The sequence below is a fragment of the Megascapheus bottae genome, chromosome 2, assembly GCF_031878675.1.
Source record: "Megascapheus bottae isolate mThoBot1 chromosome 2, mThoBot2.hap1, whole genome shotgun sequence".
Lineage (NCBI taxonomy): Eukaryota > Metazoa > Chordata > Mammalia > Rodentia > Geomyidae > Megascapheus > Megascapheus bottae.
In genome coordinates this window covers 14422216-14450043 of record NC_143510.1, presented here as the reverse complement: position 1 = coordinate 14450043, position 27828 = coordinate 14422216, and the positions used below count along the sequence as shown (strand labels likewise).

Genomic DNA, 27828 nt, shown 5'->3' with positions numbered 1-27828 from the left:
ATTCAACCACATTTTAATACAATGTGTCTTGATCAGTGTCACTCCTTTCATTGTCACCCTTTTTTAATCATACTTCCTATCCCTTCCCATGCAATTCATCCAGCCAAGTTGCTTAGTTTCACAGGATATGCACTGGACATTCTGACTGCATTCTTACCCCCCCTCACACACACATACCACCTTCCTCTCTTCATTTGTCTACCCTCCTCCTTGTGGCATACCCCTCCCCCATATCTATAAAGTGCCAGTTTCTAGAATTCATTTTGTTCATATATTTGGTATTGTAATTAATAGAAGGGTTACATTATATTCACCAGACAGAAGATACATTACTTCAAACATTGATACCCTTTCTCATGTCTTGGTCCCCATTCCCTTCCCCCTCCCACCCCCGTACCCCCACCTCTTGAATTCATTTTGTTACACTGTAAGTTTCTCCAATAAATTATTGTTTTATCCTTTGTTACAATTTCTGATCATTCCCCCATATAATAAAAGCATACAATTGGAAATGTGAAAAATCAGATGGGAAAAAAGACAAAAAAAATCATTTATTATTTCCCCACTAAGAATGCATACAAACACTTTGGTACACTGCTCAAATGTTTATTCTACATTTATTGAATATAATCTCTTTAATACATTAAGAATAAGCTAGGTGTGGTGGTATACCTGCCATGCCAGCTATTCAGAAGGCTGAGTCAAGAGGTTCACATGAGACCATAAATTTGGTACTAACTAGGAAACATAGTGAGACCTTGTATCAAAAAAAAAACCATAGTATTGTCTTTACTATTAATGTATAAGAAATACATTAGCTAATAAAATTTCTAGTAGGTTTATAGTTATTTGATATTTACCTATTATTTACATTGATCATTTCCTTTGTAATATTTCTTTATATTTAAAAATATAGAAAAATACACATTTCATAAATCTACCTATTTCAAGTGTATAAATCAGTGATTTATGTAATCACCAATACTAATTCTAAAATATGTTCATCACCCCAAAAGCCTTAACAGCAATTTGCAGCATCTATTCCACATTCTTTTCCCATAGCACTTTACAATCACTTATCAACTTTTCTACCTTCTGTTAATAATTTTTCTTTGCTGGGTATTTCATATAAATAAAAATTGTAAGATATATGAAATATAAAAATATATTTTAAAAGGTGATGGGTAAAAAAATATATTAAAAAGTATGTAGCTTAGTGGTAGAGTGCTTGCCTATCATTCATGAAACCCTAGGTTCGATTCCTCTGTATCACAGAAACAGAAACAAGCCATAACTGGCACTGTGATTTAAGTGATAGAGTGCTAGCCTTGAGCAAAAGGAGTTCAAGCCCCATGACTGGCTAAATAAATATCAACCTCTTGGTCTCTTTCTTCCATTTAGAATAATGAATGCATGGTTCACGTGTGTTATAGTATGCATCAGTATTTCATTGCTTTTCACTGCCAAATAGCATCTCAATATGTCCACCTTAATTTCATTCATCAGTTGGTGGACATCTGGTTTACATTTCCAGCTATTACAAATAATCATTACAAGACCATTTATGTGTGAGCGTATGTGTTTTCATATCTGTAGGGTATATATATATACCTAGGAATGGGAATTTGGGGTCAGGCTGTTCTGTGTTCGAATATAGTTGCTAAACTATTTTCCAAACTGAACTGCACAAGTTTACATCCTCAAATGAACATTTAAGGATTTCCTTCCACATCTTCCTTAAGCCTCATTATCATTTGTCTTGCAATCCTTGTAAGGGCAAAGCTCTATCTAATTATGATTCTGATTTGCATTTCCTCAATAACAAGCCACTGAGCATCCTTTTATGACCTTATTGATCATTTATATATCTTCTCTGGAGAAAGCTTTATTCAAACCAACTACCCAAATTTTTGGTTCAACATAGGAGTTGCACTCAGGGCAGGTACTCTACTACATGAGCCCTGACCTGAGACTTTTGTGCTTTTGTTATTCTTTTGTGTGCTGGTCTTGAGGCTTGAATTCAGGGCCTGAATGCTGTCCAAGCATTCCTCTGTGCCCAAGATAAGTAATTACTTGTTGAGATGCAAGTCTTGGAAACTTTTTTTCCTAGGATGCCCTAGAATAACAATCCTTGCTCTGCTTTCATTCTCTGCCTTCCAAGTAGATAATATTCTACACATGGGCTTCCTTTCTAATTCTCTCATAGATTTTATGCAATGTCCAGAGTTTGGCTGAATAGAAGTACTATCATCAAGCATTCTGGTCTTGTTTCATATGTTATGAGGCAAGCTTATATTATTTTACCATAATGATATTTGCTATAACTTTCTGGTAGCAACCTTTTATTAAGTTAATAAGTCCTCCACTTCTAATTTTAATTTTGTTTTATTCTTTTCTCTTTCTTGTTTTTTTTTTCATTTTTGTTTTTGTTTTTGTTTTTCACTCAAGTCTTTGTGTTTGCTAGGCTTTACCACATGAGCCATGAATCTAGCCCTTTCTACTATGGTTTTTTTTTTCTAGTCCTGGGGCTTGAACTCAGGGCCTGAGCACTGTCTGTAGGGTTTTCTCAAGGTTAGAGCTCTACCACTTGAGCCACAAACACCACGTCTGGCTTATTCTATGTATGTGTTACTGAGGAATCAAACCCAGATCTTTGTGCATGCTAGGCAAGCACTCCACCACTAGGCCAAACTCCTGGCCCCTATTATGGTTATTTTGAAGATAAGATGTCACTTTTTGCTCAGGTCTGACTTGGACCATGCTCCTATTCATCCTTTTTGCCATAGGTGGAATGGTAGGTACACATTAACTATGCCAGGTCTTAAATTTAATATAGTTTAATTAATTAAGAAGGCATAGGGCTGGCCTAAAACTCTAATCTTCCTGATTTTAGCATGAATAAGTAGGCATGGTTCTGAATTTCTTTTTGGTATGGAAGTATGAATGAATGTTGTATTTATATATTTGATATTTAGGGGCCTAGCTTCCTATTCTTCAATCACTTTTACAACTTGGCTTATACACATCCTTCCATTAACACCTTAAAATGCAAAGTTCAGTTTTTCTGAAAGGGCCACCATGGTAATGTGCCCACAATAACTTCCAAGGAAATGCTGTTATTGAGAGTGATATTCACAGAAATGATGTCAGTTAATAACAGTAATTACAAATTACTAGCTGAGGCAAATATTAGAGACAGAGTAAGAATTCAGACCCCCCTACAAAAAAAGGAGGCTCACCTTTAAAAAAACTTCTTGTGTCTAAAAGACAACTGTATCCATCTAGCATTAACATTTAACTTGGCATTTTGTTTATTTTGGTCATAGCCTCCAGACCCCCATTTTCCTTTAAGTAATACAGTTAAATGTCACCATTCTTTTTCAAGTTTAAAGAGGATAAGATGAATATCTCAAAAGTAGAAAAATAAGAAAAAAAGAAATACTTCTGGTATCAGAAGTAGATAATCTACAACAAATCTATAAGCTTTGCAAGTTTGAACAAATTATCAGGGTAAGATGTAAAACACAGGACAAAGGACCTCTGTTCTCCAGATGGTGCATATTTGGGGCCCTGTTTATAGACCCAATGATACATACATGTGAAACAGATCACTCTTACATTACTGTGGGTGTGATCACAAGTAGTAGCCCTGTACCTTTCCTAATTTACCTAAGAAGTATCTTGCATTCTGAGTTGACTCCCTGGTGCACAATTTCCAAAGTAAGTACTCAAAGAAAACTCAGCTGAATTCACAGGACTAGCTCCATGTGTATTGCTGGTGATGTGGGTAGAATTTTTGCTTTCAATACTGTTGTTATTGTCTGTGATTGACAAAAAGGAATAGGGACATACTGTTTTGCTATGTGTTTGTATGGTGAGGATCTAAGCAGGACCCCATGCATGCTAAACAATGTCCTGTCATTGAACTATTGTTCAATCTCCAGAGGATCATATATTTAAGGCCCAAAAGCCATAATTACGACTTCACTAAAAGACTGAGTTCAGGGCCGGGAGTTTGGCCTAGTGGTTAAAGTGCTTGCCTGGCATGCGCGAAGACCCGGGCTCGATTCCTCGGTACCACATACATACAAAAAGAAAAAGCCGGAAGTGGTGCTGAGGCTCAAGTGGTAGAGCTCTAGCCTTGAGAAAGTCCAAGGACAGCGCTCAGGCCCTGAGCTCAAGCCCAGGACTGGCAAAAAAAAAAAAAAAAGACTGAGTTCAATGCATATTTTCTATGAATATGCCATTTTGGACAAAGCAACAAGATATAAAACTGTTCCAAAGATGAATGAATAAACCAAAGTAGAACCTAAAGCCCATGAAACATGGAAGCTACTACATATCATGTCTGACTAAACCTCAGGATTACAATAAGTTCATGGGAGTTACTGATTCAGGTTCCATAGCCAATCTAGGATTTCAGCTCCCTCCTTCTCTTGCTGTATGATCTTGGGAAGGTGGCCAAGTAGCTCATGACTTTACAATGTTCCACTCCAATACTTGCAATACCTACTGAATGGAAGCCTGAAATTAACCAAGTTCCTCTTAGGGGAACTTAATTCAAATTCAGACTTAACATATGGGAAAGAGTAGCCATTCCTGTAAACCTACTTGTTTAGGAGGCAGAGATCAGAGGATTTTAGTTCAAAGTCAGCTGGACACAAAAGTTCAACAAACTGTCTCAACTAAGGCCTGGGCATGATGGTATACTTGTCATTTACTCTATGGGAGAAGTACAATGGCTGTGTGCAATGGTATGTGACAGTCATCCCAGCAAAAGGAAAGCTCCTAATTCAATTCCTATTTTTAAAGCATGATAGGAACAAATATTATTTAAGAGGAATACCTCAGAGCACACAGGTGCCTGAGCTGACCATGTAATCACAAAGCCAAATACCCATAATTCTCCTCATGTCAGTTTTAACCAAAATACTCTTATTGATGTCATACCTGATGCTTCTTAATTCATTTTAGGTAGGAAGTTCACCAGGTAAAAGTATGTTTTCTGCAACTTTTATTAAGACTCTGTGGAATTAGTGTATAGCACTTTTGATAAATTCTGTTAAAAACTGGGTAATTTCTGCTATGTTAGAGGAAAGTGGTTTTTGATCAATGAGATTCAATCAATATGATAATGAAGTAAGAACTCCACACATTTTCTTTACATGTAGAATGTTAAGTTTGGTGTGATGTTTTAGGCCCAATAATTATCAATTGCTTTAGTACTGGTTGGTGTTTTTTATTTCTTAAATAGAAACATTTTCCTTGCCCTTCCTTCTGTTTGCTTTATAACCATCTTCCCCAGGCAGAAAGGTGGAGGCTGTCTGGAAATAGAGCTCACATGAAAGAAGTCAAGATAAAAGTTGAATGGGAGAAAAATGAGACATGCTAAAATGTTTGAGTCTCACATCAAGCTATGCCTGAAGCAATACCCTATTTTTTTCCAGTTAAGAAGGCCAATAAATTTAGTCTTGGCTTTAGCCATTTTGAATTAGATTTTCATTCACTTAGAAGTTCTAACAAAAAAAATATTGCCATTAGTATAATTTATTTTCTTTTTTAAAAATGAACTAAAGAAAGTTAAACTTTTAGACATCATATTCATGTCATGTCGAATTTCTAACAAAAATAATTTTGAAAATACACTCTTCTAAAGGAATTAGCCTGAAGGAAAATATTTTTTAAATATTTTTTATTTCAAGCTTTTGAATGCCAGTCTTATTAGCAGTTCTCCAGGAGCAGAAGCAAGGAGCTTACTTAGTAAAGAATCTTCAGCCACAAAAATCAAGAAAAGGGGAAGAATAATTCTTTCTCAAAGAAATTAATTCTTCTGAAAAGCACATACTATGTTCTACATGCAAAGTTGCAACATACCTGCCATATCAAATCGGGATCAAATTTAAAACTTGGAGAGTCCTGCAAGAAGATATATTATAAATAGCTTTATTCACTTACTTCCTTTCTTATTCATACAGGTAATATCGGTCCTCGGACTCATCTGGATAGCAGGAGTTGGATATGTGCCTGACACAGGCAGTAACAGTAACTCCAGTGTTTACCACGACAGACATATTCTCAACTCTAGAAGTATACAAGGTGCATAGGGCTCTAACAGAGCACCTAGTCTGTCCTTCTAAATGTGCATGGGTTTAGGTGTTACTTCATTGACTTTCACAGCAAACACATTCCTTGAATTGAGGCAAAGAATGGGTGTGAAGCTGATGTAGATCCAGAAGTTCACTCTCAGTTTTTCTAAGAAGCAAGCAACAAGTAGAGAGACTGGATGACAATGAAAACTCTATCACACGTTCACACCTGGCCAAGAAGACGACCTTCCACCAGCTGCCTTGATAACTCAAATTAGGCGTGTTAGGTACAGAATAAGACTCATAATGTTCCATGAGCAAAATATAAGCAGTGCTTTAGCAAATTGGTAGGTATCCTAATTTTTAAAAACTCAGACTCAAATGCCTGACAAAATTGTTGATCTTGGTGCTGGGAGTTTGGCCTAGTGGTACAGTGCTTGCCTAGCATGCATAAAGGCACAGGTTCGATTCCTCAGTGACATATACATAGAAAAAAGATGGAAGCGGTGCTGTGGCTCAAGTGATAGAGCTCTAGCCTTGAGAAAGCCCAAGGACAGTGTTTAGGCCCTGAGTTCAAGGCCCAAGACTGGCAAAAAAACAATAAAAGTATTGATCTCTCCTGTTTCCCCCATACCTTCCTATGCCTACAAATCAGTATCTTCACATCCACAAAAGAAATTCTCAGCTCAATTTACTGAGAATGTATATATGTGAGTTTGCTTTAGTAGTTATGTATTTATGCTTATTTGAGTTCTTGCATTTATTATTTAAGAATAAGACATGATGCCAGAAATAGGAAACTAGAATCAAATATACTTTCTACTGCAAAAGATCACAAAAAAATAAGTCACTGTTTTTTTTTAAATATACAGTTAACAAGAAAATACAAATCCCACTAGGGGAGATGCTTCTGAATTCCTCAAAGACTTTCTAGAATCTGTTTTCCTTTATTTTTTTAAAAAAAGTGATGGCTTGGAAATTCATTTTGCATACTTCCTATTCTTTATTACTCCTTGTGTTAGGACCTGGGAAAGTTAGTGGAAAGGGAACTGAGCTATCCTTTGCAAAAATAAAATAAAATAATTTTATCTTTCTTCCTTTTAATACTTTTTTCTTTACTTTTTCTTGTTTCAAGCCTAAAACAGGTTTAGTCACAATATGAAATGAAGATAAAAATCTCAGTAATAGATTACTGCTTCCCAAAGGTAGAGTAAGGTGGTTTTTTTTTTTAAAGAAGGTAAAATTATATAAACTCCAAATAAATAGCAAGCCAGAATTAACCAATCATTTTAAGACTATCAGTATTTGGTCTCTTCAAATGGTATTTCTCTAACCAATTTACTACAAATACCTTATGAGAGTCTTTGACACTTGAAATCTCAGTTGGGAATATACTTTTAAAGTCAATGCTCTCAATTTTCTCCTCCCACACCTCCTCCTCCAAAAGTCCACTAGGATAAAGATACTGTCATTGACTAAGAAAAAAAAATCCCTGCTCAGAAATGTACGTGCCAAGAATCCAATAGTTCTTATTAGTTTCTTTTTTCTAGAACGTGGGTTTTTTTTTTTTGGCAGACAATTCAGAATCATGTGTAGCAAGAAAGAAAAATCATTATCTCATCAGTGAGCCTGGAAACTCTCTCCTACGCTAACTGTATCCAGGTATCTGTGAGTGCTGAAGGCAAGTGTACAATTTTCAGACTGCAATCATTTCAATTAGGAAAACATGTTTCTTAATAGAACAATTTAAATAGACATTATTTATTCTTAAAGTAAATATTTTACTATTTGTTTCCTTCTGCCAAAAACTAATAAAATTCTGAACATAAAAAGGCTTCAAATTTGTAAATACTAGCAAAGCAACCATGTTTCATTTAGATCTGCTATTAATCATAATCAAGGATTGTCCATTAACGCTGATTTAATTTTTGTTTATATGCCATAAGTCCACTCAGAAAGATGTTTTTATTCCTTTTTGTAGTTTATCTCTATGCCTTTCTATGTTATCTTAATACTTCATATTTAATAAATTATTACTTCTACTTGCCCAGGAGAAAATACTGGAGTTAAAAATAAAATATTATTTTTGAAAAGTAAATTGTTAATAGTCATTATTTGGTGAATCCTATGTATCTAAAATAATTTCCTTTTGACAAATTCTAGTTTCTCAAAGGTGCCTTTTCAGTACAATGTGAAATTCTACTTTCAAAAGTAAATACTTATACAGCACAAACAAAGCATCTATCTTAGGGTTAAAGGAATTGGACATACTATAGGAATGTTCCCAGCTGCTTGCAAACAAGGGATATTGGAGCATTTTATTCTTTTGCCTAGATAAAGCTTCCTATTAAAAAGGCAAATAAATTAAATATACCCAGGAAAGCAAAGAGATCAAGAAGCAAAAGACTCATCAAGTTTCTTACAGAGAAGCACAAGGTTCATATCACCTGTTTGTTAGGTACCATCAAGTTAGAATAAAGTAGCAAGCACAGCTCTTTGTAACAAATGTTCCCAGCCCCTACCTTCATTTCAATGACAGTCTGGAGAGCTTTCGTCTTGGCTGGCTCAGGCTGGAGTTGGCTTCTTCGATGCAGTTCCTGGGGAGGAACACGATAGAAATAAGCCTGACGGTTCATGCTTCCATTTACACCATGACCTTTACACAGCTACCAGACAGCCCAGGTTCCCTGTGCACAGACATAAACAAGCCACAGGTGCCTCTTCCCCCACAGTCTTTAGCATCCCTCCTGCCTGCAGCCTGCGTTCCAGTGAAACACTCCTGGCACATGCGCTATTTCTGAAACTTCTATCAATAATTAATGTCAACTGTGACAAAGCCAGCAAGTAATCATAGTCCAAATACTATTCAACACTGGGGCTGATGCCCAGCCATCAAATCATAATTTACTAAATTACATTACTCTGTGCTACCAACACAAACACAGCAAGGAAACAGAGGAAAGAAAATGACTAATGTGGTTGCAAATCCGCTGCATGCATGGCACTTTGCTACAGAGCTAGGTTTCAAATGAGCAATTTAAAACCATTTCAGTATAACTGTGACACATTTTGGAGTGATCAGATGAAATCCCGTGAATCTCTTGCTTCTGAATTTACAATTTGGGTCGTTGTCAAAATCACATCTGTAGGTGATGTTCAGCATAATGACAAGAAATTAAAATTGGCATTAGTAACAGTACTAGAGGAGAGACAAAAAGGGTCAAAATCAGATGTGGATCCAAGAATACCCTATAACAATAAATATTTCTTCTTTCTCCATCTCTAACTCTCTCCCTCTCCTCTTTCTCCAGTCTTTCCTTTCTCTTTCTCTGGTTTTGGGGGACTCTGAGGTCTGTATTGGGGTCCAAACACAGGACATTGAGCTTGATTCTACCACTTGAGCCTCATTCTGAGCCCTTTTGTTGGTTTTTCATGAAATTTTGCACTTTTTCAGTAGTCTAGTCTTGGGCTCAATCTTCCTACCTCCACTTCCTAAGTAGTTGCAATTGCAGGTGTATATAGCATATATGGCATCAATATTTTTTTTTTTGCCAGTCCTGGGCTTGAGCTCAGGGCCTGAGCACTGTCCTTGGACTTTCTCAAGGCTAGAGCTCTACCAACCACTTGAGTCTCAGCACCACTTCCGGCTTTTTTCTATGTATGTGGTACCAAGGAATCGAACCTGGGACTTCATGCATGCTAGGCAAGCACTTTAACCATTAGGCCAAACTCCCGACCCAAAATACCAGGTTTCTTTTTTTTTTTGCCAGTCCTGGGCTTAAGCTCAGGGCCTGAGCACTGTCCTTGGACTTTCTCAAGGCTAGAGCCCTACCACTTGAGCCTCAGCACCACTTCCGGCTTTTTTCTATGTATGTGGTACCGAGGAATCGAACCCAGGTCTTCATGCATGCTAGGCAAGCACTTTAACCACTAGGCCAAACTCCTGGCCCATCATCAATATTTTTTAGACAAGGAGAAAGACATGCACTGAGCATGGTGGCACAGACTTGCAATATCAACACTGAGAGGAGGCTGAGGCAAGAAAATCCTATGGTTTCAAGGCCAGAATAGAGAATCATGAGCTCAAAGCCAACCTGGGATACTCAGTGAGCTGTTCCAGTTCCAGCCTTGGCTACATCATAAGATCTCACCAAAAAAATAGTAATATGATTATTTTAAGCTTGAAAATTAACTTTTTGCATACCTCTCTTCAAACTACTTCAAAGACTTTGAAAAGTTGTCTCGGCAGAGAGAAGACATAAAGGTAAGGTTCTCATTTTCTTCACAACTACAAGTTTTATGAGGATGGGCACAGAAAGAGTAAACACAGGGCTCATATCATATGTGAGATACAGAGTTTATAGAGGAATCTCCTAAACTAGTGCTGCCTCTGTAAAAATTAACTTAGAGTCAACACAGAGTATCTCTACAGTGTAAGAAACATTGGATCAGAAGGACTTAAAATTAAAAAGAAATTAGAAATGTAAGAAATGGCATCCTAAGGGCATGAAAATTTTACTTTCTCCATCACTACCTTCTACTATCAGTTCTACTTCATAGAAACAGGGTATACTGAGGTAACAGTTTTCAGAAAAGCAAAGCTGCACAATCAAAGGCAGCCTATTCAGGATAAGATAGGCAAGCAGGTTTGTCCATAGTCCTTTACACTAAGGCTGAAGACATGTGGTCACACACCATGGTTCATGTGTCCAGGTACCAGCTCTAGGAGATTACTGCTATATACATCTAAGCTCAGGAGTCTGGAAAACCTATTTTCTCTTGAAAGTCATTAGTGACACAAGTCAGCAAACCTCTGAATAATTACCCATTTAGAATATTTTCTTGTTGGAGTCAAGAGTACTGAATGATCTTATAAAAAAGGTAATGGGAGAAGAAAGGAAAGATGGCAGACGTACTGCTGGGAATGAACTGAGCTCTTTGCAAGAAACCAGAGTTTTAGTGTCCCTGCAAAAACTCCACATCTAGAGAATAGCACCAAGTGAACAATAATTGTACAGAGATTTGGCCAGAGAGGCCGCTTGCTTTCAGTAGGCAGATTTGAGCACACTGTCACTGGCCGTGTTAGCTGCAGCTACTGTCAAAAAGCAGGAACAAAGGCACCGGAGATAGAATACACACAGCTTTTCCCTTACCTCCAGTGCTAACTGGATGACTAGGACATAGAATCCATGTGTTGCTGGCCACAGATGGATACACATCATGGTCTCAAAATACCAAGAGAAAGAATACCCCCCAAAATACATCCTCACTGCTTCTCACAGAAGCATTCAAGAAAGTGGCCCTCTCCCCTGTCCAAGAAGAATGCCATCATCCATAATGCCATCGAGCCTGCAAAAGCAGCTAGCAAATAATTCATACCTGAGAAGCAGTGACTGTGGTGCCATTTTTCAACAGAGCAAAGGAATCTGACCATCAAGAATCATTTCCTCCAAGGTAGCCTGGCCAGGAAAAGGAAGCTGCTCCCGAAGGAGGGGCACCATTTCCCAGGACAAGCACAGTGAGAAGCAGTCCCCACCCAGTACAGTAAAGACAAAGACCCTAAGGTTGTAAGGCAGAAGTGTTTTCTCCCACTCAATTAAACAGATTTGAGAATCCAACCAGGGTACTAGACTGCAAAGAAAACTGACTACCACAAGAAAATCACAGGCTCCATCAAGTCTGGATAGTGCACATCAGAGTACACCAAAACAAACTGCAATTTTTCTTTTATCTCTCTCTCACCTTCTTTGCTCTTCTGTTTAATGCTAAATAGTCTCCAGTGATTGCTAGGCTACTTCTTGTGTGCACACTTGATTGAGGATAAAATTTCCATTATTCCATTTTCTATTTCACAATCAATCTTAGTATTTTCACTTTTAGAATAATTATTTTGTAAATACATTTTAAATTTTTTTCTTAATTCATTTTCTGAATTTAGGTTCTAGTTTTCTTTCTCCTGTTCCTTTGCTTTTCTATACTCCACTACATTTGTTTGCACCCCTCTCTATTTTCCATTATAGCTCTTAATTTTTCTTTTAAATTCATCCTACCCCTTTTCCTTTACTTCTGGTCCTTCACTCCTTCTTTGTTTTCATTATTCTGTTGATCCCTAGTTGTCTGTCTATGAACTACAATGTATTTCTATCCATTTTGACAGTGTCTAAGTAGCTTACTGTGTTATCACTTCAGTACAGATTACTCTAACAAATTAGTTCACAGATCACAACTACATATAATCCCCACAAATGAGCCATAATACTCCTCCACTGAACAAAGAAAAGTATAGGTGCATATGGGAATACCTACCTATCTATTACTTTGAACATCTAAAGTCTATGCAACTACAAAGCTCTGGGTTGGTTCTTGTCTTAAAATTGTTTCCTGCAGTGGGATTAGAGTGGCTTTCATTTGCAAATGGGCAGAACAAACCATAGAAAAATGCAAGTTAAGGAATCTCAACTCCCACTCAAAATAAACAGACAACAGAGTTGTCAATGAAAAGACTTTAAAAGACTAAAGCATAATCCACAAAATGGTCTACAAACATTACTAGTAAGTGTGCTGAATGAAAATGTTGAAAGTGTGCTTGGCTATGAGTGAGCCTGATGAGACTAACCAAAGAGGAATTCACAGAATCCACAAAGAGAATGTTGAATGAATTCCAAGATCTTGAATTCCATACAAGATCTAAAACAAAGCTTCAACAAAAATTGAAGGCAGAGAAGTAAGAAACAATGTAGAAAGTTTTGAAAGCAGATTGAAGGACACAGAAGACAAAATCTCTGGAATTGAAGGCAGTCTAGACATTATAGAGAAGGAACTATTATTCAAAAAAAATTGAAGAAACAAGATATATCCCAGAACAAGTCACTAAAAACAATTGAAGGCCTAATTTAAGACTAACTGAAAAAGCCTAAATTAAAACTAGAGGAGGATCTAGAGAAGGAAAGTAAAGGGATAGGGAATATACTCAACAGAATGCTAGCAGAGAACTTCCCAAACGTGCAAAAGTATAGGCCCATGCAGATACAAGAAGCCTTCAGAACCACAACAGACCATCAGAACAGGATATTCCACAGCCACATTGTAATGTATATAGGAACAATAGAGACAAAGAAAAAGAACCTTAAAGCCAACAGGGGGAAAAAAAATCAATTACCTACAAAGGAAAGCCAGTCAGAATAGGGAAAGGTTTCTCAGCAGAAACCACAAAAGCAACTGAGAGCCTGGAATGAGGTATGCCATGTCTTAAAGACAAACACCTACCAACAAAAACTTACCTACCTAGCTAAGCTTTCCTTCATCCTCAGGCACAAATTAAAATCTTCCACAGCAAAGAAAAAAATGAAAGAATGTATCTCCATCAAACCAAGATCACAGAAAATATTCAAAGACACACACATAGGACACCCACAAGAGCATGGTATTGGCAAAGAAGTGGCCCTTAAACCGAGAATCAGATAATTCTAGTAAGAATTGATGAGGCACAGCCCCTAAGAAGGTGGAAAATATGGCATGAACTACCAAACACCTGTCAATCCAAACTCAATATGAATGGATTTAACTCTCCAAACAAATGGAATAGGCTGACTAGTTGGAACAAAATCAAGATCCATCTATCTTCTGTTTTCAATAGCTACACCTTGTCCACAGAAGCAAAAATATTCTGAAAGTCAAAGGGTAGAACAAAATCTATCAAGAAAACAGCCCCATAATCAGGCCAGAGTTGAAAATCCTATTATCAGGAAAATAGACTTCAAATTAAAAGTAGTGAGGAGAGGCAAAGAACATTACATATTAACAAAAGGATCTTTCCTACCACAGGATGTGATAATTCTTTTTTTTTTTTGCCATTCCTGGCCAAAACTCACACCCTGAGCACTGTCCTTGGGCTTTCTCAAGGCTAGCACTCTACCACTTGACCCATAGCACCAATTCTGGCTTTTTCTATGCATGTGGCACATAGAAATTGAACCTGGGTCTTCATGCATGCTAAGCAAGCACTCTACCACTAGGCCAAACTGCCAGCCCCAGGATGTAATAATTCTGAAGAGCTATACACAAAATGCTGAAGCACCCAAATCCATCTAATAATACTTACCGTAAAATCACACACAGATCCAACACATTGATTGTTGGTGAATAACACACTACTGTCACCTCTGAGTAGATCAACCAGGCAAAAGCTCAAAGAAATCTCAGTATTCAGCAACTGCATAGAACAACTAGGCTGAGCAGAAATTTACAGAACATTTTATCCAGCAGTATCAGAATATGTGTTCTTCTCAGCAGTACATGGAACACTCTCCAAATAGATCACATTTTAGGTCACAGAGCAAATCTGTACAAATTCAGAAATACTGAAATTATTCCCTGCATTCTCTCAGCCCAAACTGAAAAAAGTTGGAGCTCAACAACAAAAGCCACCATAGAAAAATTCCATAACTCACATAGCCCAATTTGTAAGGAAATGGAAAGACTTAGAAACAATCATATTAAGTGAAGTAAGCCAGACTCAAAGGAACATAGGCTCAATGGTTTCCCTCATTTGTCATAATCAGTAGAAACCTTGGGCTCTCCTAGCAGAGATTTGCAATAGAGCAAAACCTACATATATAAGGCCATACAGTATGACGCTAAATGAAAGGACCTCTAGGATATAGAAACAAAAGCCATATAATGAGTGATTGTTGTCCTTAATGTACTATGTTATCTCTCATCTCCTTTGCTGTCCCTTGGTTATCTCATATTGTTACAGTATCTCACTTTGTTATCTGATATATTGGATATATGTGTATTTGGTTATTTGAAATTGGATAGGGAAGGGGGGAAAACAAGATGAGGGGTGAGGGGGGGAGGGAAATGGGGACCAAGACATGAGAAAGGGTATCAATTTATGTGAAGTAATGCACCTTCTATGTGGCGAATATAATGTAACCCTTCTATTAATTACAATAAAAAATATATGAAAAAAAGAAAAATTACGTAACTCATGGAAACTTAACAACACATTGTTGAATCACCAGTGGGTCATTAAAGAGATCAGTAAAGAAATTCAAACATTTATGATATTTAACAAAAATGAACACACAAAGCTCCTCTGGGGCACAGCAAATGCAGTACTCAGAGAAAAATGTATAGCTCTGAGTGCCTACATTAAAAAGCTAGAGAACCAACAATTTAATGATACACCTTAAGCACTTTAGTAAAGAACAACAAGCCAGACCCCATTCCAACAGATGGAAACAAATAACTAAAATTCAATGAAATTAAAAGAAGTACAGTCCAAAAAAAGCCCAGACCAACAAAATAGAGTTGGTTTTTTGAAAAAAAATGAACAAAATTGACAGAACAATATAAAATCTGACCAAAAAAGCCAACACACACAAACAAATCAAATCAGAGATGAGAATGAGAAAAACATGACAGAAATGAATAAGACTGAGAAAATTATCAAAGAATACTATGTAAATCTTAATGCTAACAAATGTGAGGATCTGGAAGAAATTGAAGAACTTATAGAAAATACTGATAAACCCAAAATGAAGGTAAAAGCTAAACCAACTAAATAAACTCATATCATGTATTGAAATAGAAATGTCAATAAAAGACCTCCCACCTAAGAAAAGCCCAGGACCAGATGGATTAACAGCCTAATTCTATAAGGCTTTCCAAGGAGAACTTACTGCAATATTCAAAACTCTTCAATGAAATTGAAAAGGAAAGATCAAACTCATTCTATGATGTCAGTAATAACCCTCATCGCCAAACCAGATAGTAACATCAAAGAAAGAGAACTATAGACTTATTTCTTTAATGAACATCGATGCAAACCTTCTCAAAAAAATTCTGGCCAATTTATTTCTACAATTAATCACAAAAAAAATCATATAGTATGATTAAACAGGATTCATTCCAGCGATGCAAAGCTACATCAATATATGCAAATCAATTAGTGTAATTCAACATATCAATAGGAGCAAGGAGAAGAACATCATCTCCCTAGATACAGAAAAGGCTCTTGACAAGATCCAACACCCCTTTTTGATAAAAGTTTTAGAGAAACTAGGTATCCATGGAACATTCATTAATATAATAAAAGACTGTATATGACAAACCCACAGCCAGCATTATACTTAATGGTTAAATGTAAAATGCATTTCCTCTAAAATCCGGAATGAGACAAGGATGTCTGCTCTCTTCACTCCTCTTTAATATAGTATTGACATACCTAGCCAGAGAAATAAAGCAAGAGACAAACATAAAGGAGATCCAAATATGGAAAGAAGAAAAACTCTTCCTCTTTGCAGATAACATGATCCTGTATTTTAAGAACCCCATATACTCCTCTCCAAAGTTATGTGAGCTCATCTGAAACTTTGGCAACGTAGCAGGGTATAAAATTAAACATCAAAAACCAGCAGGTTTTCTGTATGCCGACAATGAGAAGAGTAATGCTGAAATCAGGAAAGCAATTGCTTTTGTAATACCCCCCCCCAAATAAAACCATCTAGGGGTTTACCACGAAAGTGGTAAAGGACCTCTATGATGAAAACTTTTAAAACCTGAAAAAGCAGAACTAAGGAAGTGGAAAACCCTCCCATGCTCCTGGATTGGGCAATACTGCCAAAAGCTATCTACAAATTCAATGCAACACCCCTCAATATCCCAACATTCTTAAATTAAATTGAAGAAGCAACCCTCAAATAGCAAAAACTATCCTTAGCAGGAAGAACAGTGCTGGAGGAATATCAATACCAAATTCAAAATCCATTATAAAGCCATAGTTATACAAACAGCATGGTACTCACACATGAACAGGCCTGAAGATCAATGTAATAGAACTGAAAACCCAGATATGAATCCACAGACTATGAAATCTTTGAAAAGGGAGCAAAAAAAAGAAAGAGAGAAAGAAGGAAAAAGAGAAGGAAGGAAAGAAAGAGAAGAAAGAAAGGGAGTATTGCCTAGTAGTAGTGTGCTTGCCTAGCATGCATGAAGTCCTGGGTTTGATTCCTCAGTACAAAATACTCAGAAAAAACCAGAAGTGATACTGTACTCAAGTGGTAGAGCGCTAGCCTTGAGAAAACTCAAGGACAGTACTAAAGCCCTGAGTTCAAGCCCCAGGACTGGCAAGAAAAAAAATAAATAAACAAAAATAAAAAATAAAAATAGCATGGAAGAAAGACAGTCTCTTCAACAAATAGGGCTGGCAGAACTGATTATACATGTACACATAAATGGAGTTAGAACCTTGTATATCACCCTGCAACAGAATCAATTCTAAGTGGATCAAAGATATAGAGGGAAAATAGACAAAGTAAAAATATTACAAGAAGGACGAGGGGAAATACGAGGGCTCCTTTGCACATGTTGAAACTTTAAGAAATGCAGAAACACAACAAATCAAAGAAAGGACGGATAACTTGCATCACTTTAAACTGCAAAGCTTCTGCATGGCAAAGGATATAAATAAAGCCCATAGATTCAGAGAAAATCTTCATTAGCTATAACAAAGTCCACATGTCTAAAATATACTTCGAGATCAAAAATTACCCCCAAAAACAAATCCTCAAAGAAACAACCACCCAACCAATAAGTGAGCTAAAGTCTTATAGACAGATTTGTCTGAGGGGCAATAAGATTAGCAAATAGACACATGAAGAAATGTTCAACATCTCTGGCCATAAAAGAAATGAAAATCAAAATATTGAGATTCCCTCTCACCCCAGTTAGAATGGCCATTATCTAGAAAAATAATAATAACATGCTGGTGAGGATATGGCCAAAAAAAAAAACAAACCCAAGTACTACACTGCTGGTGGGAACATAAACTTGTTCAACTACATAGAAAACTGTGGAGGGTCCTCAAATGGCTAACTATAGAGCTGCCTTCAACCTAGCAATTCCACTTTTGACTATTTGCCCAAATGACCATGAACAAGGCCACATTAAAGCTTCCAGAATATCTATGATCATTGCAGCATTATTTACCATAGCTAAGATATGGAACCAATCCAGATGCCCCTCAGTAGATGACTGGATCAAGAAGGTGTAGTATTCTATGTTTCCATCAGAAAGAATGAGATTGCTGGCTGGGAGTCTGGCCTAGTGGTAGAGTGCTTGCCTAGCATGCACGAAGACCTGGGTTCAGTTCCTCAGTACCACATACATAGGGAAAAAAAAAAAGCCGAAAGTGGTGCTCAGGCTCAAGTGGCAGAGCTCTAGCCTCGAGAAAGTCCAAGGACAGGGCTCAGGCATGAGCTCAAGCCCAGGACTGTCAAGGAAAAAAAAAAAAAAGAGAGAATGACATTGCCCTGTTCATAAGGAAATGGAAGGACTTGGAAAAAATAAATGAAGCAAGCCAGGCCAGAGAAACATAGGATGTCTAGTTTCCCTCATTTGTAGTAATTATTATATGTCTAGGATAGTTTTAGTAGAGGATCACAATAGCTTAACAGCTATGTACATATTACCCTATAAAATGATCTAATCAAAATGAACTACAGGGCCGGGAGTTTGGCCTAGTGGTTAAAGTGCTTGCCTAGCATGCATGAAGACACGGGATCAATTCCTCGGTACCATATACATAGAACAAAGCCAGAAGTGGTGCTGAGGCTCAAGTGGTAGAGCTCTAGCCTTGAGAAAGTCCAAAGACAGTGCTCAGGCCCTGAGCAAGCCCACTACAGGCAAAAAAAAAAAATGAACTACAAGATATAGAAACAAGCAATTTTTTTGTTTTCCATGTTTTTGTTTTTAGTGAACTGTATGAAGTTATATCTGTTTCCTTTCATTTCCCATCTTTTTCCTTGTCCCACTGTTTCTGTGCTTTCCCTTCCCCTTACCAAATCAGATAAACATATATTACACACAGGTTACAGAAATCAAAAACTGTCAAAAAGGCAAAGAAGAACCTCAAACAGTACAACAAAAAATCTCTTGCTTATATTTCTTGGAGTTCATTTCAATAATAATCATTTTATATTATCATATGCACATAACACGTTATGGCAATGGACAACTTACTAACACAGAAAATAAAACATAATAGCATGTCAATGTACTCACTGTGTAGTTATTTTCCATGACACACACCACAAATGTAATAAATTCAACATCAGTTTTAATATAGTTTAACTGTGAGTTACATACTTAATGTATAACATTAGTTAGCAGAATACATTTCTAAGATTCAGCCAATATGGGACACAGCAATCCAATTCTAGTAAACCATGATGTTTTCAACATCCAACCAAAGCTACTTCACATGGGCCAGGAGTTTGGACTAGTGACAGAGTGCTTGCTTAGCATGCATGAAGACCCAGGTTAGATTCCTTGGTATCACATACATAGAAAAAGCCAGAAATGGTATAGTGGCTCTAGTACTAGAGCTCTAGTCTAGAGAAAGCCCAAGGACAGCGCTCAGGCCCTGAGTTCAAGCCCCAGGGCTGGCAAAAAAAATTTTTTAAGTTATTTCACATTCAACACTACTTCCAACATTATAGAAGTCATTTGACAAAAAGCAGTCTCAAAAAAAAAAAGCAGTCTCCCATATTAGAAAATGGAAAGTAGCTCATTCTACAGAGTTGTTAAAAGAAGAAATACATTTTATAGATCACCACTTCTGGTATCAAGTGGCATCAAAATCATCTTTGAATAAAAGACTAAGATAGCAAGATATGTAGTACATTACTGTAATCTCAGCACTCAAAAGGCAGAGGCAGAAATTGAGGCCAGCCTGAGCTACACAGAAAAGCCCTATTTTCAAAAGAAAAAAAATCCTAGAAAGAAAAATTAATTAACAATTTATGTTATAGCCAATCCTATTCCAGAATAAAAATTATTAGAATTTCAGGAAAGAGGTTAAAGATTGCTTAAAACAAGTAAAAATAATCCAGAGACAACTAAGTATCATAATTGTAATTTCTGCCAAAACCAAAACGTTGCTAAGGACAGATATGCAATAAATATAGCTGAACTTGTGACAATAATTTTCCAAAAACAAGAAACAGGATTTTCTTTTATACGAGTTCTATTATAATACAAGTTCAAACTCAGATTGGGCCCTATACCCTGTGACACTTCTTTAAAAATAAAATCTATAACTCAAAAGTTACTATTTTTTCTTAACTAAACTACTATTCCTAATTTTATAGTCTTTGAGGGTCATTTAATTTTTAAGGTACTAAGTGAGAAAGGACTATACAAATGGTTTTAAAGTCTCAGATCAAGCATTTCACCTACATATGAGATTCTAAAAATGTTCACTCTGCCTCTGATACATACCTCATAAAGATCTTCCATATCATAGAAGAAGTTCCCATTCCAGACCCCCCCCCCCGCCCCGACCTATCTAGAAGGGACTTATTTTTGGCCAGTGGAACACAGAATTGAAGACCTGAAAACTAGCATTTGAGCCCCTTCTTTTACTATTTGCTGATCAAACAGAAGAGACCAAGAGCCAAGAAGGCTGAAACAGCATCTAAAAGACTGCTGAACAGCTATATTGGAAAAATGTGAATGAAAAATAAAGTTCTTATATTAACTTCTGCATCCAAATCCAGTTTTTACCTATAGAAATCCCCAATCTCTGTTTTCTGATTTTTTAAAATTATTTATTGTTATCATAAAGGTAATGAACAGAGGGGTTATAGTCACATAAGTCAGATGAAGAGTAAGTATCTTTGGACAATGTCACCCCAGATCCCTGTTTTCATACAATAATCAATGGCTTCAAGAGAAAAAAATACCTTGCTAGCTCTATAATGCTTGTAGCTTTTGTGATGGTAAAGAGATTTTAGAATGTGTGCATTTTCTAGATGAGATTGTCAGTAAATGCTCGGTTTCTAACCATCCAGTAGATATGCCCATTGTACACTAATGTTAAACAATTAATGAATTTGCTCAGGAATATTTCCTGTTCTCTCTTACAGTTATGGAAGAATACAAAATTGAACTTAAAACATCATTTAAGTAGTTCTTAAGAGCAGATCTCTTTGAGAGTCAAATGCAAAGTGTGGATTCTCTTCAAAAATGGGAACATTAAGTACACATACAATAAATACCATACGCCATTTTTGTTGTTTCCTAGGTGTTGGCTCAGCGTTCTTTAAAGTTGACTTTACGCTATAAATCATTTATTGGTAGAAAAGAATATTAGACTGGAAGTCAAGAGTTCACAGCTGCAGCCTAGGATCTTGAGAGTACACTTTTTCTCTGAAAAAGAAGCTCTATGTGGGGCTTCTAATGTCCTTTAGCCTAGAATATTCATATTTTCATTAAGCAGCTCATTCCAAAAATGCTTTTCTCTAGTGAGCATTTCTAGTCACACCCATTCTCAATTTTAAAAGCAGAAGAAAGAATGAAAGAAAGAAATTGGCAACACTGGTCTAAAAACAGCCAGTTCATTCAGGCAATCAACATAGAGCTGTACCAAGAACCTAGAATTCTGAGCATTAAATTTCCAGTGGCTTATGGAATTACATTTCTTGGTATTAGAATCCTTATTCTACTGTATTAATCTGCATGGACATCAGATTCCAAGAGAAGCCTGAAAAATAATATTTTATATATACTTCATACTTCTCCCCCCAGAAAGGTAATTACCATTCTCTCTAAAATTCTCCACTATTCTAGAAATTCATGCCTATAAAACACACCATCGCAGGCCAGGTAGAATGTTTGCCTAACATGTACAAGACCAGGTTCGGTTCCTCAGTACCACCTATACAGAAAAAGCCAGATGTGGTGCTATGGCTCAAGTGGTAGAGCTCTAGCCTTGAGAAAGCCTAAGGATAGAGCTCAAGCCCAGGTCTAACAAAAACAAAGAAAAGCCAGAAGTAGTGCTATGGTTCTAGTGGTAATAGAGCTCTAGCCTTGAGAAAGCCCAAGGAGAGTGCTCAAGCCCTGAGTTTAAGCCCTAGGGCTTGAACAAAACAAAACAAAACAAAAAATACCATCATAACTTGGATGTTTTAAATCACCACCATTTAAATCATTTGTAAGCTCATACATTACAAGTGTGAAATTTATAAAGTATAAATGAGGAATGGCTCATCTCTATGGCCTGATATCTGAGGGCTAGGACAGGGATTGAAGATCCAATTCAAGATTTTTTTTCACTCTATGCATATTGCTTTAACTGGAAAAATGACGGACATGGAGGCTGGGTTTAGACAGAATTGTCAAGCTGAACAATATCAACTCAGGGCTTCTCCATGAAATAGGCTGAGTATTTCACAGTGTTAATATAACTTTGTACATTTAGATGTGATGACTCCAAGAACAAATATTCCAACATATAAGCAAGATACTGCATGATCTTATCTGATCTAACTTTCTAAGTCCTGAAGAAGCATTTCTGCCATGTTCTGTGTAAGGAAGCAGTCACAAGCCTATTCACACTCAAGGAAAGAGGAGCAAAGATTTTGAAGTCATGTTCTAAAACTGTCACTCCTGGGGTTTGGGATAAAACTCCATTTTAACTGGTATGAGGAGCACGTATGATGCTCTGGGTTCAATGCCAATATGACAAAAGAGAAAAATGCCGTTTTTACAAATTGAAACCAAAAGGAGAAACCAATAGAGCAACAACACTCTAATCTCAAACAGCAATTCACATCTGTGAAAATATGTAAGACTCATATAATCAAACAATGATTTATGCAGGGGATAAGAGAAATATAGTTTATATAACAGACGAAAATCACAGTCCCTTTTTTTTAGTCAAGGTAACAACAGAGAAGCATAATTTTTTCTATTCTCTATAATTTTTAAGTAGTTGTACAAAGGGGTTTCAATTCAACATGTCAGTTTATGAGTACAATGCATCTTCAGTGTTATCCTTTCCATCATTCCTGATCATCTCTCCCAACCTCAGAAACTAAGTACTGTCCATGAGCTTTATTTTATGCCACTCCTAGGGCTGGAACTCAGACCCTGGGTGCTGTCTGACTATTTCTGCTCAAGGCCAGTGCTCTACGAGTTGAGCCACAGCTCCACTTTTAGCTTTTTGATGGTTCATTGGAAATAACTGTCTCACAGATTTCCTTGCCAGAGCTGACTTCCAATCACAATTCTTAGATCTCAGCTTCTTATGTACCTAGGATTACAAGTATAAGCCACTGATGCCAAGCACCCATCAAAATACTTTTAAAAAGAAAATAATCCAAGAAGATGAAATATAACATAGTAGGTAGAGGCTGATCAAAACTGCAAGTTTAAATAGGGGAGTCACAGAACGTTTCGCGGAAAGGTGGCACGTGAGTTAAGATCTAGGAGGAATGAAAAACAAGTTGTACAGCTATTTTATGCAAATGCTAAATGTGTGGATGTGAACTGCAAATGCCAAATGTGTGACTGGAGCTCCATAGAAGATGGGAAAAAGAAAATATCAAGTAAGTGCAGAGGTGAGGACAGATGGAAGGATAGGCCCATATTCATATTTGGATTCCATTTGGTAGACAGTTTTCTTGAGAGAAGTGAAACAGATGCTCCTGAAACATGTAAGGAAGGCAAACAATGTAATGAGGCATGTTATTCCAGCTGTAGTTCTGTGGTGTGTTATTGTAAGGGTGGTAATAAAACAGAGCAAAGGAACTAGTTTCACATAATTGGAATAACCTGGAGTAATCCTGATAAGAGAAAGGAGAAACAGAATAAAAACAGTAATGAGTTGAGTTTGCATATGAATGTGAGGCTGGCTTAGCTTCCTGCAATGTTACCTGGGGATTGGAGAAAAAGAAGAAAAAGACATACCGCATAACTAGATCACAAAGTATATTAGCTGACCCTTCACACTAGTCTACATACTATAGCTTCATATTCACCATAGTACATATCTTGTTCACATCACTGAATATAAATGCAATTTTATACCAATTCTAGAAAATTGCATATAAATAATTTGTGTATATCTTCACCATTAAAAAGTAAATTCCATGAACCCAAGAACTTTCTATGTCTATTATATACCCAGAAACTAATATAGTGCCTGCAAGAGTAAGTATTCCATAAACCCTGAATGACCACTTAAATAACACAGTATACACGACATTGTCCTTACAAATCTCAAAGTTCTACAGTACTTTTGACCAAAAGGGCTCTGATGTAAAGAACAATAGCCAAGAGTTACTTACACATCACTGTATGTTAAGGAATCATCTAAGCATTTTGCTAACATTAGTATGTGTAAGGAAGTGGTGCAGTGGCTCAAGAGGTAGAGCGCTAGCCTTGAACTGAAGAGCTCAAGGACAGGGCCCAGACCCTAAGTTCAAGCCCCATGACCAAACAACAACAACAAAAATATGTTTAATTCTTGAAATTATTTGTCATGTGAAACAAGAAAAGAAAAGTTAGTAACTTGCCCTAGAAAGACTAGTGAATTACACTATACAGATTTATCTTAGGCAGTCACTACAGAGGCTCTACTACTAATCACTGTACAGCTCTGTTTCATGTGGCTTGGACCTGACATTTAAAGCTATTATCTCAATTTCTTTCATTGGACTCATCTCCCTGTATCTTATTTGGTTCCGTCTTTCGTTTCTTACCTTTTTCTTCAGTATTTGAAAATTTAAAGAAATGCCTCTCAGTAACAGTTGAATGGCACTAACATCCACAGTAAAACTTCAGGGCAAATATGATTAGCCATAAAGTACAGAAAAGAATTATTCTCAAACATTGCCAATACCCTTATATATTGGTTCTCATCCCTAAATTCAATCAACACATAGTAAAACTCAGAGTTTAATAGCTGTTTATGTAGCATTCACATTTATAAGGTAACCAAGAGACAGTTTAGAGTATACTATAGGGTGAGTACAGATCATATGTGAATACTGTACCATTATAAAACTATGCATTGAATCTGCTATTTTCAGGGGGGTGTCTAGAAGTAATTTCCCACAGATATTGAATCAATTACATTACAATCCTTCAATATTCTCAATCAAGCATAAAAAATAGCTTATGTTTTCAAATGAATGTAGTTAAGGCTGGCTCAACAATTATATTTATCTGATATACAGATCTATTTCAAGACTCTAAGGAATATTTAAAGATTGATCATATGCAGCTCACCAAGAAAAATCACAAATGTATCCCAAAAGGCAGAAGTAATATAGGCTTCCTTATTTTCCACACATAATAAAGCAAGAAAAAATTTTAATAAAGCAAGAAATTAGTAACTTTGTCCTTATCACTTAAGTTGGTAAATTTTCTCTGATCCTGTTTGTTCAGATATCTCATGGGGTAGTAAGGATGACTTAAGTTTGTGACATTGACATTTATGCCACAAACTAAAGCCTATAATTATGACTGTTGTTGCTCTTGAATGGCTGACTTCCCCACATATCTATTCTGCCTTCTGATACTGGTGATCACTAATACATTGATACTATATTTGACTGAATAATCCAAAGATGTGTTTACTGAAGGTATACTAGCTGCCAGGTAATCTACACAGATAATCCCTCCCTTTGCAAACATAGGATGTTGTGTATCTATACACAATGGAGCTTGTGACAAATACTTAGAGGATTCAGTAAGCAGCAAGTTGTTTAGTGCTGATAGGATAGACAGAGCAAAGAAAAATAATTTCACACAAATAATGAATATGATATGACCTTGCTAATAGAATTATTTGTTAGTTTTCATTTCATACACACACACATACACACACACACACACACACACACACATACACACACAATGAACATTTGGGAACCCAAGACTATTCAATCTGAGTCACAACCTGAATCTGAGTACACACATATTTCCTCTTCACTTGTTTACTACTTAACACTATTTTTCTCCTAAATTTGCATTAACAACTTTTATCACAGATTTGTCTCATTCTTTATATACTGTGATGCTGGAAAGTATAACAGCTAACAAAATGGTACTGTAATTTCAAGCAATTAACATGTACTATAAGATCATAGAAAAAATAATTTAATGACTTAATTCAATAATTATTGAAACCTAACATCTGCTAGATGCTGTAAAGCTAGAAAAAATAATGTAACGTCATTTCAGTCCTCAAGGAATTGTCTAATATAAAAAGAGTAGGCCCATAGTTTGGCCTAGTGGTAGAGTGCTTGCCTAGCAGGTACGAAAACCTGGGTTTGATTCCTCAGTACCACGCCAGCTTAAAGGAAAAAAGCCCAAGGACAGTGCTCAGGCCCTGAGTTCAAGCCCCAGAACAGACAAAGAGAAAGGTGGGGGAGGGAGAATATAAATGCATCCTTACAGGGTGGAATAACCACTCCTGAGGGAAAGATGCAGACAATCCGATTCAGAGAGCTGAACAACAGGCCCAAAATCCCAGAGCTAGTAACACTTGAGACTGAGTTCAAGGCCTGTCTGACACCTAAGTTCACACTTTTAAGTACTAACCTAACACTTGGTTTATATTGTTATTTGTAGTCTCTTCATGCTATGAAAATACCAAGAATTTTAACAGGTAACCATATATGGCATCTGGGTTGTTTCTTTGTTCTCTTGTAAGACTCAAGTTTTGAACATCAATATGCCATGGGAAAGAATGAGCCTAACGCAATCTTCAAAGTATTTACTGAAAGTCCACTAGACTTTATGACTAAGGAAGGTTATGGACAGTTTTGCAAAGAATACAAATAGGGAGTGGTTAATCTTCAATCACCTTACCTCTCTACCAGATGCCTCTGCTGGGATCCTAACTTTCTGAGCTGAAATCCACCTTCCTGACCCATATTAAGTACATTGGACTTGTTCTCCTCACTTGGGGACATTAAAAAAACATCAGATCTCTCCACCCATGAGTGCTAACCAACCAAAGTCTTATTAGCAAGCCATTATTGTCAATACCACATTATTCTCAACAATATTCCTCACTGCACATTGTCAGTGCTCTTGGCCCCTGACCCTGGTATCATCTTATCTCAGAACTGGGTACTTCAGGGTTCTAGTAGGGAACCAAGAACCACAGAATTTAAATGTCTGTCACACAACTATCTGTTGGGAATGGATAATTTATATTAGTTGTACAGCCCCACTGATGAAAAGAATTGTACCCCTAGGAATTTAGTTACAGAGTATTCTCAGACCTCTTCCATACATAAATCATTTAGATAATGGATTTTGAATTGGTAAGTTAGATGAGATTTCTTTGTACTTTGAGTTGATACTGTAAAGGGATGGCCTTGAGAAGTCTTGGGATGGAAATGAACATAATTTTTCATTTAAGAGCAATGTGAATCTCTTGGAGCTAGAAGGTGTATTGTCAGAATAAACCCCTCATCAATGATGCCAATGTCCTATTTTCAAAGATGGAATGTGTTACATTGTATGTAATTAAGTTAATAGACATTAAAAGTCAAGAGATTATAGTGGATAATTTAATCACATATACGCTTTCCTTTTTCTTTGTCACCTTTTTTTCTTCTTGTCAGTCATGGGGCTTGAACTCTGGGTCTGGGCCCTGTCTGCCACTTTGAGCCACAGCTCCACTTCCAGTTTTCTGGTTGTTCACTGGAGAGAAAAGTCTCATAAACTTCCCTGCCAAGGCTGGCTTCGAGCCATAATCCTCAGAGCTCATCCTCCTAAGTAAGTAGGACTCTAAGTGTAAGCTACCAGTGCCTGGCTACATAAACACTTTAAACACTGGGGATTAGTCTCTAACTCGAGGCAGGGAAAGATAAAGCAGATGAGGAGTCGGACAGGCTCTAGGTTTGAGAAGGGTTTGATGTGACATTGTTGATTC

At 36.8% G+C, this 27828-nt stretch overlaps 1 protein-coding gene across 12 annotated transcripts in view; it reads right to left on the bottom strand.

The window, feature by feature from the left end:
• Positions 1-27828, bottom strand: part of Erc2 (ELKS/RAB6-interacting/CAST family member 2) — a 909407-nt gene that overhangs the window by 621788 nt on the left and 259791 nt on the right. For all 12 annotated transcript variants that reach the window (XR_016533027.1, XR_016533028.1, XM_090320748.1 and 9 more), the window contains one exon: positions 8609-8683. Coding sequence is in view for 10 of the 12 variants with exons in the window: in XM_090320748.1 (XP_090176874.1) it covers positions 8609-8683 (75 nt within the window). In the remaining 2 variants the exon portion in view is untranslated. The remainder of the gene's footprint in view (positions 1-8608; positions 8684-27828) is intronic.